The 18095-nt window shown below is 43.2% G+C and overlaps 1 protein-coding gene across 2 annotated transcripts in view; it reads left to right on the forward strand.

Moving 5' to 3' along the window:
- Positions 1-18095, forward strand: part of LOC309889908 (protein unc-13 homolog B) — a 213551-nt gene that overhangs the window by 9448 nt on the left and 186008 nt on the right. For both annotated transcript variants that reach the window (XM_082783101.1, XM_082783102.1), the window contains exon 2: positions 15495-15524. In XM_082783101.1, coding sequence (XP_082639227.1) covers positions 15495-15524 — 30 coding nt within the window. The remainder of the gene's footprint in view (positions 1-15494; positions 15525-18095) is intronic.

An 18095-nucleotide genomic window follows, 5' to 3' on the forward strand; every position in this document is an offset into this window, starting at 1 on the left:
AGCTGCCTTCATTTTCAGAGGTAGGAGTTCAAACACCACCAAAATTATGATGATGTTTTATAGACTAATAAGTTCTTGTTATTTATGAAATAAATTCTTTCTATTTTTTTTTTTTAGCTCGCACATGCCCCAGACTCGAAATCCTGATTTGAGCTGAAACTTACGTATGGAAACTTGGACGTGGCATGTAACATGAATAGTAGTTGGTGGGGAGGGGAAGTGGATGTGAGACAGTAATTATGTTTCAGCCTTTCCTACCTGGTATAACTTGCTGCGTGTGCAAAATTTTATTAGATTTTCACATATCAAATTAAGTAAGTGGAGTCTGCGTATGCTCCATTTTAATAGCAGATTTTTTGAGGAGATTAACTGCTTAGAAACTCTATAGTTATAAGGCCAGAATGGATTGTTGTAGTAATCTAATATGACCCTCTGTAGGACACTGTATTTTTTTAGTATAACAACCTCGAGTCTTTTAGAAAAAGATCAGTTTCTGAATTAAAACTGACGAAGGATTTGCAGCAGTTCTAGGCGGCCTTCTGTTGATTATCATCATATGTGACAAATTCATGCTTTTTAACCTGAACTGATTGTTCAGCTTCAGCATCACAGTGGCATGTGTGCCTCTCCTTAGGCTGGAAAAACTATTAGGAAATTTTGTTCCCCTGCCCTGCCAGTACTTAAGGACTGGGGAAAAAAGGGACTTCGGTGATGCCTGTTACTTAAGTGGAGGTTCTTGGTTGTTTCATGGATGATCTGACTGTAATGAAAAACACTTACATATATTTTCTGGTGGTTGAAAGGAGATCAAGACATGCCGCAACCTGCCAGGCTGGCATGTTAAGTCAGCATTTTGTTATGTTTTGGCTAGGTGGGAAGAGTGTGGCTTAGCAGGAGGCTAGCAACAAACCTGTTGTGAATTTGAGTTTGTAGTTACCGTCCTGTAAGTGTCGGACACTTCAGTCAGAGATCTAGAAATGTGTTCAGGCTCTATTGGAGCACAGCTGCACGTGACTGGAGTGTGAATACACAGGACTTAACCCTGTGCACGCTTGCTGGGGCTGGCATTCCAGTTTTTCTCAGCAGCAGGAAAGAGCTGGTGTCAGAGATGAATTAGGGATTGCATGACTCTAAAAATAACAAGCGATGTATAAAGTTATAGGAAGTAAAAAGAGTAAAAAGTGAAGTGCATTTTATTAATAGTTTTTCTAAGTCCGTTTCTTAAAGATCACAGTGGGAAGCGTGTGACCGAAGTGGTGGTGCTGGAGCTGTTGGTGTAGGACTCAAAGCAGCAATGACAGGGGTTACGATGGGAATGAAGATATTGGAGGGGATGCCCTGCTCTGGGAAGAGAGCAACAAAGGTGACTGGTGGCAGTATTGTGGTGGGTTAGGGATGCAGAATTGTAAAGTGGCATTAGGGTGGATAAAAGGGAACCAGCTGGGCTGAAATTACTTCGGGAAGAGCTGATAAGAGATTTTGCTGTGGTAACACTGGAGATCTGTGGTGTCCAGGATTTAAATGTGGGTAGAAATCTTGTAATGTGGTTAGAGAGAAGTGTTTCTGGGCATTGTCAGTGTGGCAGGCTAACTCCCCGCAGCAGAGGTGTGCAGTTGGTCAGGGCTGGGTACAGGGCTGTGGTACCTGGCGGTTTCATCATTGCATGGTGACTGTGGCCCTAAGAGCAAGGCAAATTTAATTGTGGCTTTAAGCAGCACAGAGAATGCTGAGGAGATGCTGGATGTGGAAGTGAACTTGGTTTGAGTGACCACGATGTAACCTAGCGGAAATTGAAGAGCTAAACCTGTATACCAGCACCTGCAAAAAGTATATAGAAGCCTTTTGGTGGTCAGGAGCTTGGGTATGGAGGAAGACATGGAAGTCTGTGAAGCTGCAGGGGCAAATATTAGAATCTCACATAACAAGGAAAGGCTTCTCCCAGGAAATGACCCCAAAGCTGATGATTGACTGATCACTGTGTCAGGATACGGTGAGCAAACACTGAACCTATGTGAGGTGTGGGCAGAAAAATCTGTTTGTAGAGGAAGATGTATCTTGGGGATCAGGAAGTGCAGGGATAAGGCAGGGGTTTGCAACTCGGCAGAAGAGGTGAGCCCTTGCAGAGGATGTTAAAACAGATAACAGCAGGTGCTTTGATCACACGAAAAGGAGAAACAACCCATCTCGCAGAGGAAGGAATCGGGCCACAGTGCATAGGGACAGGGTGTAGAGATGAGCTGGGTGCGATCCCTGAGCTGTAGTTGTTGTTTCTTGTGAGGGCTGAAAACAATACACAGATGTATAGGGTGGGAGCAAATCTTCTACACCTTAATGAATATAAGTCAGGTAAACTCCATCCCAGAGTGCTAACGTGTACAACACTTGAAATCTGAGTCTGGTAACTGCTGTAAGCCAGCAGTGGCATCACCTAATCGGAGAAGGAGATTGGTGGTTTTTGTGGGGTGGCAGAAAGATAAGGAGATAAGAGAGAAGTGTGGGCAATATGTGCATCCTGACCTCAAAAGCAGAGGAGACTGTGATAGCTTCAGGTTTAAAGTGAGAGTAATAAAAGCTTAATAGACAGATGGAAGTGGTGTGGAAGGTAATTTTGTATAAATGTGGTGTAGGCTTGCAAGAGGCAGACTGCTGGGCTAACCTCTTGGCTCTGTATGAAAACATGCATCTTGCCAATCACTGCAGCAGATGTTTCTCTTTGAAGAAGGTTGGAACTGGCAGAAGAAACGTAAGGAGGGTGAGGGACTGGCTGTAGCAGAAGCTACTAACATTAAAAAACTGATGGGAAAAGTAGATAGATGTCTTCCGCTTGTGGTGTGGCAAGAAAAGTAGGAATGTATATGTCAAACTTGTTTTTAAGCCCAGTCCTAATGGCATAATCGATTTGGAAGTAGAGAAATATAATGCATGAAGAATTAAGTGACCCCAGGGGAATCCATAAGGAAAATGAGCTGGTATTAAGTAGAAGAGTTACACATGTAAAGGCAAATGACAGGAATTTCTGAAAAACAAGGAGCTTCATGGAATAAGAGGAGTTCTTGTGATTCAGAACTGTGTTGCCAACCAGTATGGGATAATTGTGGGAAGAGGAAAAGGTGGAGCCGGCGAAAGTATTCCTGGTACAGGGGAAGGACCAACAACATGGGTAAGTTGTCTGTGAATGCAGCAGTCTGCACAGGCTGAGCCTGTTTGGGATGGACAAGATCAGGTAGGACTTAATGGGGAGGGTGGAAGTAAATTTGGCTGGCTCTTCCTTCCTTTCAGTTCTTCCAGCGAGAAGACCAGGAGGCTGTGGCTTCTTCCACCTGATAAACAAGCATTGATGGGATCTATGACTTCTGTTCAGAAATAACTTCAGGAAATTAAGCACAGGATGGGAAAAGCCACTTAAGTTGGAGGATAACATTGGCATAAGATATAGTAGGTATAAGTGTGTCATGTATTAAAGCCTAGGCTGGAAATTAGGGTACAGGTCTTTGTGAGAATGGAAGCTAGAGGTGGTAACCAGAGAGACCCCTTCCAGTCTTGTGATGCTCACAGCACTGACTTCATTGGGGTGTGAGTTCCTGCTCTGACAACTGTCTGTTATAAACAATATACATTAAGGTAAACTTTTGATATACCATTTTGCTTAATTACGCATTTTAATAAGAAGAAACCAAACAGCAAGTGAGGAAACTTGCTCGTACTAAATTGTTACTGAAGGCTGTTTATTTTAGTTAATGATTTTGATACTAATGGTATTTACCCTGATGGAATTTCAGTGTAATTTTTATGGAGGCTGAAATACAAGCAAACACATGGGTTTCAGGACAGCTGTCTTGGGTGTAATCCTTGTCAATAGTAACATCTGGTTGTGATTCAATTCTGTGTACCTGCTGTGTCAAAACAAAAATGGTAAGTGCTGGAGTGTTCAGGAGACACAGCTCCTTCAGATACCAGTACTGCCATGGGGAGCAGTCAGCTGCTCTTCCTAAATGATGCTTGGGTATCAGTCTGCAGCTGGATTTTGGAAAACACATTCTGTCTTTACAACCTGAACTTGAAATATCCTTTTCAGCTTCTTTCTAGGGAATATTGTAAGTGATTAGCATCTTAAGATCTTAAGCAAAACAAAAGAAGTCCTGAAAGTTGGTGCCAGTCTCATGGTCCTACTTCGGGAATTTGTCTTTGTCATCCAAGAACCAGTGTTGTCTGAGCAGTTTGTGAATGCCAAGAGTAAAATCAGGCTTCCAAAGAATTCATCTCTAGTCTGTATTCTCTTAGATTCCCAGTTCTCGTCTGGGGATCTCATTCAGTTATACTGTAGCTGATACCCTAAGTATTTCTTTTACTTTTCCTTAGTGCTTGCAGTCAGCTTTGTTCTGTCTTCTAGATGTTATGGTTGTCTTTGGTTTGTGAACCAAAGCAATTAAGTATTTAAGTAACATAATGTTAACGTTTTCATTAAAACTATTTTTCAAAATTAGACCAATTCTGCTTCATTACTTGGTGCAGGAAAACGCAGGTGCTGTCTTGCCTGGGAGCTTATCACTTGCTGTAGTATGGTGGGATACATATATATATATATATATATATATATATATATATATATTACTGAATCCACCACAAATATGCTATTGCTTTATTTTTGAGTTCTTTTTTTGGCAAGTATGTTAAACTTCTGAAGTTGAACAATGAGATTTGTTTAGCTCAGTCCCTCTCAGGGCAAGCTTGTGCTCAGGTGAGCTTGACGATTAGCCGTGTTCATTCAGTTGGCTGCTTGCTTGCCATCCTGTAACTTCAGTGAAACTACGTGAAGATAGGGAGGCTGTGATTAGATGGTGATCACTGCTGGTGTGGTTAGCCAGCAGCTTTTGCTCCAGGGTGCTTCATGATGAACCTAAATCTGCCTGGGGAGCATAGAAGCCTTAGTCATTCAGGACACTAGACAGGTGACTTCAGTGCTTTTGTTGACTAAAGAGAGAGAAATACATTCCAGTTGTTTTATTTCCATCTGTAATTCCTGCTCTTTCTTATTTGTTTGGTACCAGAGACAGCTTACGAGGCTTGGACAGCTGCTGCATGTGCTTTGTGTCCTGGAAGAAATTAATTGTGAAGAGGTGGACTTCATTTTCAAATAAAATAAAACTGCTGAAGGAACTCACTTCTGAATGAGGTTTTTCTCTTCTTTTCATGTTTTTTTTTTTTTTTTTTGTTTTTTTTTTTTTTATATGCAAGCTTTTCTTGTAAACTAGTTGAACTATTGGTTTGCCAGCCAAGTCAGCTCACCAGCTCAGAGTGTCTTCCAGCAGACAATATGTTGTCTGTCTTCCTGCCTTCTGGTGTTAGGGTACAGCTTACGTTATACATATTTCCTTAGTCATTGACAGCTATAAGCATATATGAATTTAAGTCTGTCTTCTGTGAAATTAAATGGTGCAGGTTTTGTTCACAATATCAATTAAGGCATTTCCACTTACTTAAAGTAATGCATTTCTCATCCTGGCAGAGCTTGAAAGCAGGGTAATTTATGTCACTGAAATTAGAAGCCTCCTTTCTTCTCTGCCCAGTAGTATTTATCTTCTGCATGTGCAAATTCTGAAAGATTTGATGTTTTTTTCTCCTAGTCAGACACAGATTCAGGAGTAGAGATGCTGTCTCTTTTGATCATGAAACTGAAAAGTTAAGAGAAACCTGTAACCTGCAGGGAACTCCTTTAAGCAAAAGGGCTGATGCACAAGCTAACAGAATAAATCTGAGAGAAAGACACATGCACAGTAGCTCACTCCAGTATTTTGTATCCAAGCTGCTTTTTTTTTTTTTTTTTTTTTTTAACAATAAGGTGAAGGCTACAACAGGATATTGGAGAGAAGAGGCAGCTTGGATTGCTGTTTAGCTCACCTCCTGGTTGGGGAACCAGGTCACCTGACAGAGCTGTCTGTGTCGCCAGCGTCAGGAGGATTAACCTCTCCGTAATCTCCGTGATTTGAATAAGAGATTTTGTTCCTGTCCTCACTGCTCAGTTCAAAGCAGCTGCTGAGCAGAAACTTCAGGGAATATTCAGCAATGTGTCTGCATTGGTCAGCCGAGGAGGGAGGGAGTAGATGTTAGAGGGTTTCTCCCAGCTGTGCTTTTTATCAGCTGGTTTCCGTGTTTGGATGTTAAGTGTGTATAGATGGAGCTCTCCTCCAGGATCAGGGAGGTTGGCTACAACCTCCGTTGCCTTTTTGCTTAAAAGGAGTTTTCCTTTTTGTTTAAAAGGAGTTTTGTTACATAAATAGGATCAAATATATTTCTCCATCACCATCTTCTGCTCCACCCCCCTCTTCCCCTCGTAAACTTCAGACAGAGGCTTCAACTTCTGGTTTGCTAATCACAGCATAACAAAATTTCAGTGTGTGTTTTCCCACCTCTCAAGAAAAAATCAGATGATACAAACGGTCTGAGGTGATGCTTGCCTGCCTGTGTCAGGTCTGGCCAAAGCTAGGGAGGGATTAGATGGTTTATGCGTGCATCTACCCCAGAGAAACAGTGGTGGTAGTAATAAGGGACCTCACTCTTCAGATTTTGTGGGGCTGTTAGCAGTAGTAAAGCACAATTCTAAATAAGCATCTCAGTATGCTGGCTCCTGTCTTGCCAGAATTAACTTGTCAGCTTGCATTGAGATCATGATTATTGCCAGAGAAGTTGAAGAGGTGAGTAATGAGGTAAAGGGCTCTCTGGAGCATTTTTGACTTGGCGTGTCTTTGAGGCACCGTGTCTGTCACAGGCTGTGGGGCTCCTGAGGGTTGGAGCTAATAGTTTCTGCACAGCCTTTAAGGACGGGTAATTAGATGCGTTGCTGGAGGGAAGATTTTCGTCTGGGCGCTGGGAAGCTGTCATTGCAGCACGTCCCAAAGCTGGCAGGAGATGGCTTACAATTTCTGCTCCTCACCCAAAAGGTGACGTGAGGCTCAGGTGGTTGATCTGCTTTGTGTTGGCTGGGGAAGTCTCCTGAGACTGGTGGTCTGCCAGCTGGACTGAGGGACCACAGGAGAAAGGGGGATAGATAACCCTGTGCCTGGGAAGAGCTTCTGCAGTGCTGCATCTCACCTGGCTTTGGGAACACCAACACAATGCGACCCGCTCCTCCCCTTACACTTCCACCTCCTTCTTGCTCCTGCACAACATTTAGCCACACAAGCTGCCTAGAATTGGAGGCTTCTGCACTTGTTCTGTTTCCAACTCTATTTCATGTAAAAACTGGAAAATATTTTATGGGCTGTTGGTGCTTTGGATTCACTAGCAGTGCTAATCTGTTACAGGGGGTTGTAAAGTTCAAGGATTGCATGTTGCTACTTTCTTTACTGCTTCCCAGCATCTGTTTCCAGCTCTTCTGGCTGTGTGGGTCATGAATATTCTCTTTTTACCCTGGCAGAAGGAACAATGTTGTCAAGCTTATTTCAGCTGCTGCTTATCTGAAATCAGTTGAATGTTTCCGACTGACTTTCAGGAAGCTCTCTCTGGGATCAGCTGTAAGTAAACTTAATAAACCTTCTGCTGTGCAGTAAGGAAGCTCCAAGTGCTAATGCTCAGTGTATAAATGGTGTGAGCTGTGGCTTACGAAATAGCTTGTCAATGCTTTAAGCATTTTATTGATACGATCTCCTCAAGGTTTTGGGATAAAATGGTGAGCATGTTTTTTAAAATACGTCATTCCTTTTGCAGTACAGCCTTTGTCCTTAGTGGTTGTGGTATATTGGTTGTGTTTTGCCAGTGTGGATCCTGTTCTGTGCCAGTGTTTAAGTAAAATCACCATGTCCTTCTGCAAGTTCAGAGATGTAGAGAGTTCTGGGTCTTGGGATCTACAGCTTTATGATTCTCCTCCCTTCCTCTCTGTGAACCTATCCAGTGCTAAGTGCTCTATTTTAAATTTTGTTTTCAAAACAACAAATAACAGCAAGACCTTGCTGCTCAATACATATTTGCTGAGAGGTGCTGGTGTCAGGATCCTGGAAGTCTGATGTTTGCTGTCCCTTCAGGGAAAGAACCGGTTGCAAACCTTTTACTTTTCCTCTTGTGTTTTGTTCCCTGTCCCAGTTGCTTTCTCCAAGCTGCACACCTAGTTTCTTTTATTCTTCCTGTCCCTTACCCTTCTAGTAAGATGATTTTGATTTTTTTTTTTTTTTTGTGAGACACAAGTTTGATTTTTGTTCTAAGAAACCTCTTTATCCCCAATTCCCTCAGCACATATTCTGTAGCACTATTTATAATTTTCCTTTTAATGGGCGCTCTTTGAGCAGTTTCTAGACCTGCCTTCACTGTTTGTGCAGGGGTGTGCTAACTACATAACTGCATTTCCTTGACCTGTGAATTTCTGCTGTTGAAGTAGTTCAAGGAATATTTCAGGTGGGTGAGTTCCTGAGTAAAGCAACAAGCACAAATGCCTATGACACTCCAGTTCAGGAGCATGCAAACCTGTGTGATGTTAAGTCAGTGTGTCAAATCAAATCTGGTAACAGATTAACCTGTAAATGAGATCCAGATGTCTCTCCAACTGTCTGAATCAATTTTGTCACTGAAAGTGTTTAGAGGCCTACGTACACTGTCTTCTGCATTTAAACTATTGTAGAAAGTAAATTGAATTGCCACCCCTTCTGTTGCATGACATCTTTTAGAGACATAGGGTTTTTTAAACGAAGGCTTCTTTTGCTAGTGAGGGTTGAGTTTTAAATAAAGCAAACAAACAAACAAACAAACAAACAAAAAAACAACAAAAAAGAAAAACTGTAAGCACCCTGTGTCGAAAGAATCTGCAAAGCTGGACCTTTGTTTCAGGTATACCTTGATAACGGGGTTTTGTTTGGCATGTTTGCAACTCTCAGGGTTTTCTAGCAAGTTTTAAATTTGTTGTGTTTAAGTTTCTAGGTAACCCTTTTTGTAAGGATAGAAGAAGTGGAGCACTGTAAAACTCCGGTGCAGGTAGAGCTGTGCTGTGTGTACTCAGCAAGCTTTGTGCAGAAGCTGAGATAAAAAGCGTCAGAATCTGTAGGAGGTGTGAAATTACCTGGTTCACCAAAGCCATCAGGCTGCGTACTGGACAGAATAGGTGCGTCTTTGTTCTGATCATCGTGCCATCATGCTGTCCTGCCAGCTTTCTTATTCCTGTGCAGGCTGTCACCATGCCCTGCCAGCTCTCCAAGTTCGTGTGAATGAGACAGAGCAGGGAATGCTCCAGACAGCCTGCCGCTGTGCTGTCGCTCTGATGCCCACAGGCTATGGCAGTAATAGAGGAGGTTTAGATAAGACAGTGACATATAACTTATATATATAAAAAAGCTTGCCTTTTCTTGGATAGATTTCAGTACTTGGCTCACCAAAGTTCAGCCTGTACAGGCGAAGGGGTGCCGAGCCCGAGGCTGTGAAACTTCTGGCAAGAAGCAAATGCTGAGGGGAGGTTTAGTGAGCAAAACCAGGCAAGAGGAGGCAGCTGCAGTGTTCCTTCAGGGCTGGAAATGTTCCTCGGGTCCAGTGTATGGGGACGTCTGAGCTGTGGAGGGAGGCCACCAGGGTGCTTTCTGCCTGTGGGTTGGGACATTTGTATGCATGCAGGCTCTAAATACTACACTGCCAGAGGATTTACCAATAAAACAAAGGAATTTCTAGTGAAGTTTGGCTGTTGGGAGGTTTACTGGGATGTGCACTTTGTGTTTGCTGTCTACAGTGGTCCTGAAAGTTAAATGGTGTTGATTTTGTCTGTGCACAGGAATTTGAAAAAGCCTTCCAAGGAGTTAAATGTTTCCCAGCTGCTGTAAGTCACAGTGCTGTGGGCAGAAGGGGTGGAGTGACTTTGAGGAAGCTTCATTGAAAATTGTATAGTAAATCAAATAAATTTAGTAGCATTGTGTGTCTCTGGACAGGGTAATGAATTTGCAGATCGTCTGAGCAGGAAGATGCTAATTCACATGAATTAAGAGGGATTGTAATTCATTCTCAAGACATCTGGCAAAAGGGAAATCCCTTGGGTAGATCAATTTGCTACTGCAGGCAACAGAATAGAAGCTCTTTTTTCTTTTTTGCCCAAGAGAATCTGAGAGTGGTAGTAGATGATTTTTATATGCAGTTGGTTGCTGAAATGAGCACACCTTGCTTTTATTTGGCATTGCTTTGGTTCCCAATGCCTTGAGAAAGGTGAGACAAGTTGTCCTGTGGGCACTTAGAGTGGTCAGATTGAGGAAAACCCTTTGCTACATGAACACGAAATGCAGTGTGAAAGTGTTTCTTTCTTGATTAACTATTAAAAATTAATAAACCGCTATTGTTTCTGTTCCATTTATCCTGGAGTGCTTACTGAAGCAGCTAAATCTCTCAGTTCAGTTGAGGTAAACGTCGTAGTATGGGTGCCTTGCTGCTGAGGCCATTCAGATTCCTCCACAGCTGTCGCAGTCCAACAGGTGATGGATTTTTGAAGGACCATTTCAGGTATTCAGTCAGAAAAATTCTGCCTTTAAAAGCAACATTAGTTATTCTGGGGCTGACAGAAGTCAGTGCTGGTTTCCTCCTCTTCTTCCTTCTGCTGCCAGAGCAGTTTTCTGGTCAGCCCAGCCCTCCGTTCACACCAAGCCGTAACAAAACGTTATCCTCTGTTTATTGCAAACACAGTCTCAGCTTTTACGTCTGTTGGTCCGTGAAGGTACCCACTGTGTTTCCAACACGTCATTCCTGAAGGGAGCGCACAAAGCGCTCTCCTCACCGCTTCAGCGGAACAATGGCTGTGTGCAAACCCGCGGTTTGTTTTCCCTGGCAGAAAGACAAAGCATAATGTAAGAGATGTGGCTTAAGTCTCTTACCTGGCCCTGAGGCTGAAGGAATGTCTCGCTGCAATAACTGCCTTAACTCAGCCCTGTGCTGCTGCCAGGGTTGGAGTCCAAGCGGGCGCTGTGCTCGGCTCCTGCAGGGGCTGTCACGGTGCTGCCGAACCCCTCTGGGTTGCTGGGGGGGCTCCTGCACAATTATTCTTGCTCTGTGCTCATTCAGGAAAGTCCTTTCCTTCTGTACCTAGCGTAGATCTGAATGGGTGAGAATGCAGTGGAGCATTTCTTTCCAAACCTGTTTCAGGCTGGAAATGCCCAGGTAGCTGCACCATGCTGAATCCCCATAACAGGCTCGGGAAACCATTACGCTGCCATTTCACCAGCACCTTCCTTTCTTAGAGTTACAGAGGGGTGAGAAGATTTCACGTCACAGTCAGTGTTGCTGTTCTGCTGTTGCATGTTGCATTTAATAGCATACCTCTGATGCTGCTGGGCTTTTACAGGGATCATATGAAACAAGGCTGGGGTCAGGGTCCCGGCACAGCCTCTGCTTCCTCTGTCTTGGAGCACCCTTTTGGATTCAGGTAGTGGGAAAGGCAAGGATTTCTTGCCCACAAATATGAGGGGAGGATGTGCATGTAAGATGTGGGGGGGAAAGGTACTTGTGGGATCCTCAGGGACAGAACAGACCTTGGTGGATGCTCCAGTCTTACACCACTTGCTGGTGTCTCATGGATTTTATAAGTAGCTTTGAAGAAGTGAGTAGGAGGTGCTGAGTTTCTGCCTCTGTGATGAGTACGTGTTCTAGAGCAGTTGCTCCAGGGTTCAGACAGCGAAGCAGCTGCCGAAGACTCAGTGGTTTATGGAAAATGTAGCAGACCTGAGGGGCTAGAGCACCACCACGCCAGCCTCTCCCTTCCCGAAGGGGTCCCCTCCGTTCTGTGTGTGTGCTGCAAGGGCGCTCAGGCACCGAGTTTAGTCTCAGTCTTGGCTAGTACCTTTTGCTCTGTGGCTGGAGCCTTTTGCTGTGGGCTCTCGTTCCTGCTGCATGAGCAACCTTTGCACCTTGTGCCGTGTATCAGCGTGCGCTGAGGCCTGAGCACCCGCGGGAGGGGAGGAGAGCGCAGGGCGAAATGGAAACAGGAATCGATTCTGCTGTCTGACTGCAGAAGTTACATTACGTGGCCTGCGCTCAGAAACGCATTAAGGCTGCATTCATGTTTCAGGGGGAAGAGGAAACTATTTGTCAATTTGCTGATCATGAAAACGCGTTTTGAACGCTCTGCTTTCTGCATTGATTTTCTTTCTAGGAGCACTAATCAAACTGCTTCCTCTCCTCCGTCCCTCTTCTCCCACAGCCCATCCGTGGTGCCTGACTGGCCTCTGGAAGGACGTGGATTTTGTTGTAGTGTGGTGAGTGACCAGCTCGGAAGTCATGTGCTGGGTTTAGTGAGGATGTAATCTTTTGGCCATCTGCTCAGGCACTCCCCACGTCCACATCCCCCTGATTTGCAAGCAAATGTTAAAGGTGAGATTGAATCTGCGGATGCTCAGAGCAGCCGTGCTCCCTTTAACTGAGTACAAGTCTGTTCCTGATCAGGGGGTTGTTGTCTAAACCTTGTAATGCTTGGCATGCTTGATTTTAATCCACTGGCTGGTGTATGGTGCACCTAGTCAGGAAGGTGTCCATCAGATGGAGAAGTGTGTAGTAAGAATATTTGTGTAAAATTGTGACTATCTCTGACATTTGTCCTGCTGTTGGGTTTCCACTACCCCACAATGATTCTGTACCTCCATTGCGATGTCTGGCTTGTATTTTATCTTTCCTAGCCTTTAAGAGTCTGTTTCATTCTCCAGTCCTTTGTAACTGACAACCATAGAGCCTCTGAAAAGCTAGTTTGTTTGTTTATTTATTTATTTTTTTTTAGTTTTAATACAGCATCACAGGCAGGACTTCAACCTAAACGTTTTCTTGTCTATTTAGAGCAACACCATAATGTTAAGGGTTCCCCAAGGAAAATTGTCTGGATGAATTGAATGCTTGCATCAATTTTCATTGCTTTTTTTTTCCCCCCATCTGTCTAGTTTGCATCCAGTTATTTCAGTGCAGTCTGTCTGCTTTCTAATAGCTGTTACCAGCGCTCCTTGAATTGAGGTGCAGTACGTGTCTCGCTGATATGCCAGTCTCTTTCTTTTCCCCTTGCAATTAAATCATTCTTTGCTTGCACAGCGGGAGCAGGTGCACGTCAGTGTCTGTGTAAAGCAGTGCTCGCACATGGCAGTCGAAGCTCTAGGCCTTCTTCCTCTCTGATCTTTTAACATTTTAATTCCTCCTCTGCCATCCTTTCCATACAGGGTTGCAGCGGTGTGGGAGGATTGTGGCTCAGCCCCATTTCGTGTCTGCCTCTGGATGTCTGGGCTTTCTGCACTGCCCTGTTTGCTGACAGCAGCCACTTGAAACCAAAGGGGATTTAATGTTTCCAGTTTGCTTAGAAATGCTGCTTCCCCAGAGCTCAGACATTCCCCTGGGATAAGTGGGAGTAAGTCAGGAAGTCTTTCATCTGGATCTTTGACTTCTTGTCTTCAGCTTTTTACTTTGGGACAGTACAGAAACAACTGTATCTCTAAACTTAGCACTGCCAGTGCTCTGGAGGATGGTTTCCTTTCTTATGTTTTCTTTTATACACGGCAGTATTTCACGTGGCTAGATTTCAGTCTGCCCTCCTCCTACTGAGCCACCAGCAGTGATTTTTCGGTCTTTGTTGTGACACTGAGTAACTAAGTTTTAATGCTTTGGGTTTCTTGACAACTTCACTGCTACTCTGCGTCGTTTCTTGGGCACTTGGCACGTGGTAGCTCAAGTGAGACAGAATGAGCTGGTGAGGGTACAAAACTTACCCCCAGGGAAGCAAACCTATTGTATTTTGGGAGCTGCACCTTTGCTGTGACTTTTACACACCTGTAGGAAGTGCTTGCCTATTGCTTGCTGCAGAGGCTGTGTCCATCTCCATGTCCAGGGGATATTCACCCACTCTGGCTGCTTTTTTTGGCAAATAATCTGGGATTTCTGTGCTGAGGGTATGTCCACTTTCCTGCGAACAGCACTGGAGCTTGTTGTGGCCAGGGAGAGAGACCAGCTGAAGCTTAATGCACATCCTCTGCCCTCTCTTTCTGCCTTTCCCCTTCCCTCAAGTACATGCACTTGTTTCTGTGTCCCCTCCTCTTTTGCAAAGGGGAAGGAGAGGGGAAGGACCTGAGGTGAGCTGATGTATGCCCCCTTCAGGGCAGCGTTTACTCATTAAATGTCTGTTTTTTGGTGGTATCCAAAGGCACCAAGGAAGTGGGTAGATTGCTGTCCCTGTTGCTCAGTGGTTAAACAGATTGTTGGGGAGATCAAAAAGGAATCTATGTCTTCAGTCAGCCCCAACCATTGTATCTTTTCCTTGCACCATTAGGTTTAGCATAAGAAATGGTTTAGGATCCAAAACTGGAAGAGAATGAACCTCCTTATTTTGGACCTAAGGCTTGCGGGCCATAGCAGTCTAGCAAAAAGCTACATCCCTTTAAACTTTTGTATAAAACCTCTCTGTCTCATACTGTGACTGGTACAGCATTCCCTTCATAAAAGCACCTACCTGAGCTGCAAATGCTCGCAAAGCAGAATTTATCAAATACCAAGGGTGTTCTTCAGCATCAGGTCCCACTGCAGCTCCGTGCATGTAACCACGTAAGGGCCTTTTATTTTTCTTTTTACAGTTACTATCTAGAGTGTTTACCTTGGAAGTTAGACCCTGCAAGCATTTAGTAAGTGCCGGGTGCTTTGTTTGTTGAAAGGAAATTTACTACATCGGTTCTTAAGCCTTTCCTTTGCTCTCAGGTGTATCTTGCTTCCTAGCTTGTTAAATATGTTTTCTTCTGAGCGTTTGTTTTCCACTGGGAAAACTACCTGGAGCCCGGAGATGTCTCATCTCAGTGCTTACACTTAGCAATACCAGTGAGGATGTGAGCTTGCAGAAGAGAACTGTAAACAAAATCTCCCCTAGGTAGACAGAGCCCTTCTCCATCCAGTGAGATAAGAGCCAGTGCTGTTTTATGTTCTAACCGTTGTTTTCAATAAATACTGTCCTGGAATTGAATTAACAGAGGAGAGCTCTGAAAAGTGACATTTGAATGCAGACTGCTGTTTGTTTGGCATAATGGGTTAATTTGATTTACAGATGTCATACCAGGGCTACTATTTGGGCTTGGTTGTTTTTGAGTTGTGGTTCAGAGTCTGCTCAGCACTCCTGAAGAGAGATCCTTGGCTTATAAGGAAATCTCAATTTCTTCTGAGTGTCTGTAACCTTGTAAGTGAAGGGGGTATGAAATGACATCTTGTTAAGACCCAAAATAACTTCCTGGTTTGCAGAGGACCAGTTTAGAAATTGTCTTGCATTAGTCATATCATACTGCTTTCCAAACTGCAATCCTATGATTTCCTTTTAATTGCATCATTTCAGAGAGGTGAAATGGGGTACAGAAGAGGCTCTGTCACCAGAACTGTTAAACTGTGAAAATAAGTACAGATTCCAGCTTCCAGGCTTCTACTGGGAGATGTTCTCCAATTAACATGGTATCCTGTGACACTGTCACTTGAATGAAACCTTAGCAGGACAAAATCACTAACAGCCTCTTTTTTTTTTTTTTTTTTTTCCCTCTTTACAGTAAAAAAAGCTAAACTCCAAGGACCACCAGGTAAGCAAATCTCTGCTGCTTGTTCTAATCAGTCTTGTTTGTAGTCATGGTGACTCTTGGAGGCTCACTGCTCCCTCCAGGTTTCCTCTACTCCTCTCTGCTCCTTTGTGTTGTCCTTATGAGGGACAAAAGCCACCCCAAGAGTCCAGGCAGCCTGAGGATGTGACCTGGTGTCATGGTACTGAGAAACATCTACCTGTTCACCTCATCCACACAGGTGATGGCCGAGGAAAGATTTCCTTCACTGTCACCACTTCCCATCCCACCCTGCCCTTTCTTCTCATCCTTCTCCCCTTTCCTGTTCAAAACAAGATCTGAAGATGTCCACCAGGCAGAACTGCCGTGTGCCTGACTGGATCAGTGCCTCCTCGATCCTGGCTGGGACTGCTGGATGGAGCACAGAAGCGGTTCATTCACTTAGATGGCAGTCTGCAATGGCTGTGATTGGGATTGAGATCCCATCTGCCAGGTTTTGTATCCACATAATGAAATAAAAACAGCTGGTGGCACCCAGGGTTTACAGTCTAAGCATCTATTTCACTGTGCTAGACAAGGAATCCTGTAGCTAATGAATGTGCTTATTGAATGAAATTTGATTTATTTATTTTACAAAAAGAATAAGCAGTCTGCTTTTTTTTTTTTTTTTCCTCTCCTCCTTGGAGATCAGTTTCAGAAAGTCTCTACAAATGCTTGTTTGAAATATTGTTACTGAAACTTTTTAAGAATGAAGTATGGCCTCTGGAACAACACCTAGTAAGGTGTTTAGATCCAAAACAACTGCACGGCTTTATTCATGATGTATTTTTTCAGCTCTATTCTCTTTGTATGGTGGCCCCCAGGTTATATAGCTGAAAGCTTCCCAGGTCTCTTGTTTGTGCATTTTCTTTTGCCGTCTTGTCCATATTCCACTCGAGGTCAAGAGCTGTGCATGCACCAACCTGGATTTTTTTTTCAGGATAAGAAAACTGAATGCACAGACTAGAAGGAGGCAGTATGTACTTGATCCTTTTTCCTTGTAAGAACCCTTCTCAGGACTGCATTTGTCCTGTAGTCTAGATGTAGCTCAACTGAAGTGTGTGACTTCACCAGCAAGCCCAGGGTTCCAGGACAGTGCAAATCAATGTAGCTATACATGAGGGAATCCAACTTTACACTGCAGAAAACATTTCAATATCATTACATACATGGCAGTGCCATAGGTTTTCCATCAAACTGTGCTCATTTTATTTTATTTGTTTTGTGAATAGAGGAACTGCATGTGGGAGTGACAAGAATAATTACAGCCTCCATAAAATCCTAATCTATGGAGAGAATGTAAAGGCTAGAACATGTTAATTAATTCAGAGAAAAGAAAAATACATGGAAACAGGGAAAATGTATACCAAGTACAAGACAAATGAAAGTGGATAGGAAGGGATTTTTTTTTCCATAGAAAAAAAAACTCATGATGGTAAAAGGTGGAAAATGAAAAGAGAAAACATTTCCACGAAAATAATTATCCCATGAGGCTTATTGACAAAAATAGACTTGTAGCCGTGATTTTAGAAACGCTTAGGAACAGGCAAAGAAAAATCATAAGACAGAAACTGCATTAAAATAAGTGAGAGAGATGTAAAGTGAGATGTAAAGTGGGAGATGTCACTCCTACTTGAGTTTCTGGATCATGAAGTTCCCCTTTCCTACATGTCCGCGTAGGATACTTGAAGCTAGATGCTGGGACACGCTAAAGTAGCTCACAGCAATGTCGATTTTGGCAGTATTAAAATGGACTGTGGTCTGATGTAAACTGAGAATAGGTACAGCAGAACATCAAAGTATTAAAATTTGTACACTGCTTTTTAGCTACTTAGTAGATGTCTTGTTCTGGGTTTGAAACTGGTAGGTCTGAGTTAGTAACTCATCTTAAAAGGGAGTTTGTTTGTTCTTAGATGCTGATTCAGACTTCATGTGTGTTTGCGCTTGACTGCTTTTGGTTCTATTAGCAAAGAGGTAGTAGCAACTAGGAAAAAATGCTGTTCTGTATTTTTCCTTCAGATTTAATAGGAAAAGTGAAACATCTGAACAAACCCTGTCTTGTCAAAATGTGAGCATAACACAATTTGTCTAGATCAGCTGGTTTAACCAATACAGATCAGTTTTAGCACACTCAGCATAATTCACTTTTTTTCTGTCTGCCCCGAGTCATCTGTAAGTGTTGTTGTTTTTTTTTTTTGTGGACTCATAGATATAAAATCAGATAGGAACAAGGAAAGTAGTTAGGTCAGAACGGAAGAGATAGTATGATCAGCCCAACAGCTTCTGGCTTTTATCTCTTGCAAGTTTTATTTTTAGCTGTGCACAGTCCATGTGATGGGCCCTGTTCCTTTGGAGTGTCTCTTCCTTTCATCTGCATTTCAGGAAGCAGTCACTCAAAGTGGCAATGTTCTTCAGGATTTTGTACTCTCTCCTTTGTCCATGACTTACTCCAAGTGCTTAGCTATCTATTTTTATTAATTTGTTAAAAAAAAAAAAAAAAAAAAGTGGCTGAAACTTTAATGGAAGATGAAAGGCATCGTGAACTCGTAGGTCTTT

The sequence above is a fragment of the Aythya marila genome (genome assembly GCF_965140915.1).
Source record: "Aythya marila genome assembly, chromosome: Z".
Taxonomy (NCBI): domain Eukaryota; kingdom Metazoa; phylum Chordata; class Aves; order Anseriformes; family Anatidae; genus Aythya; species Aythya marila.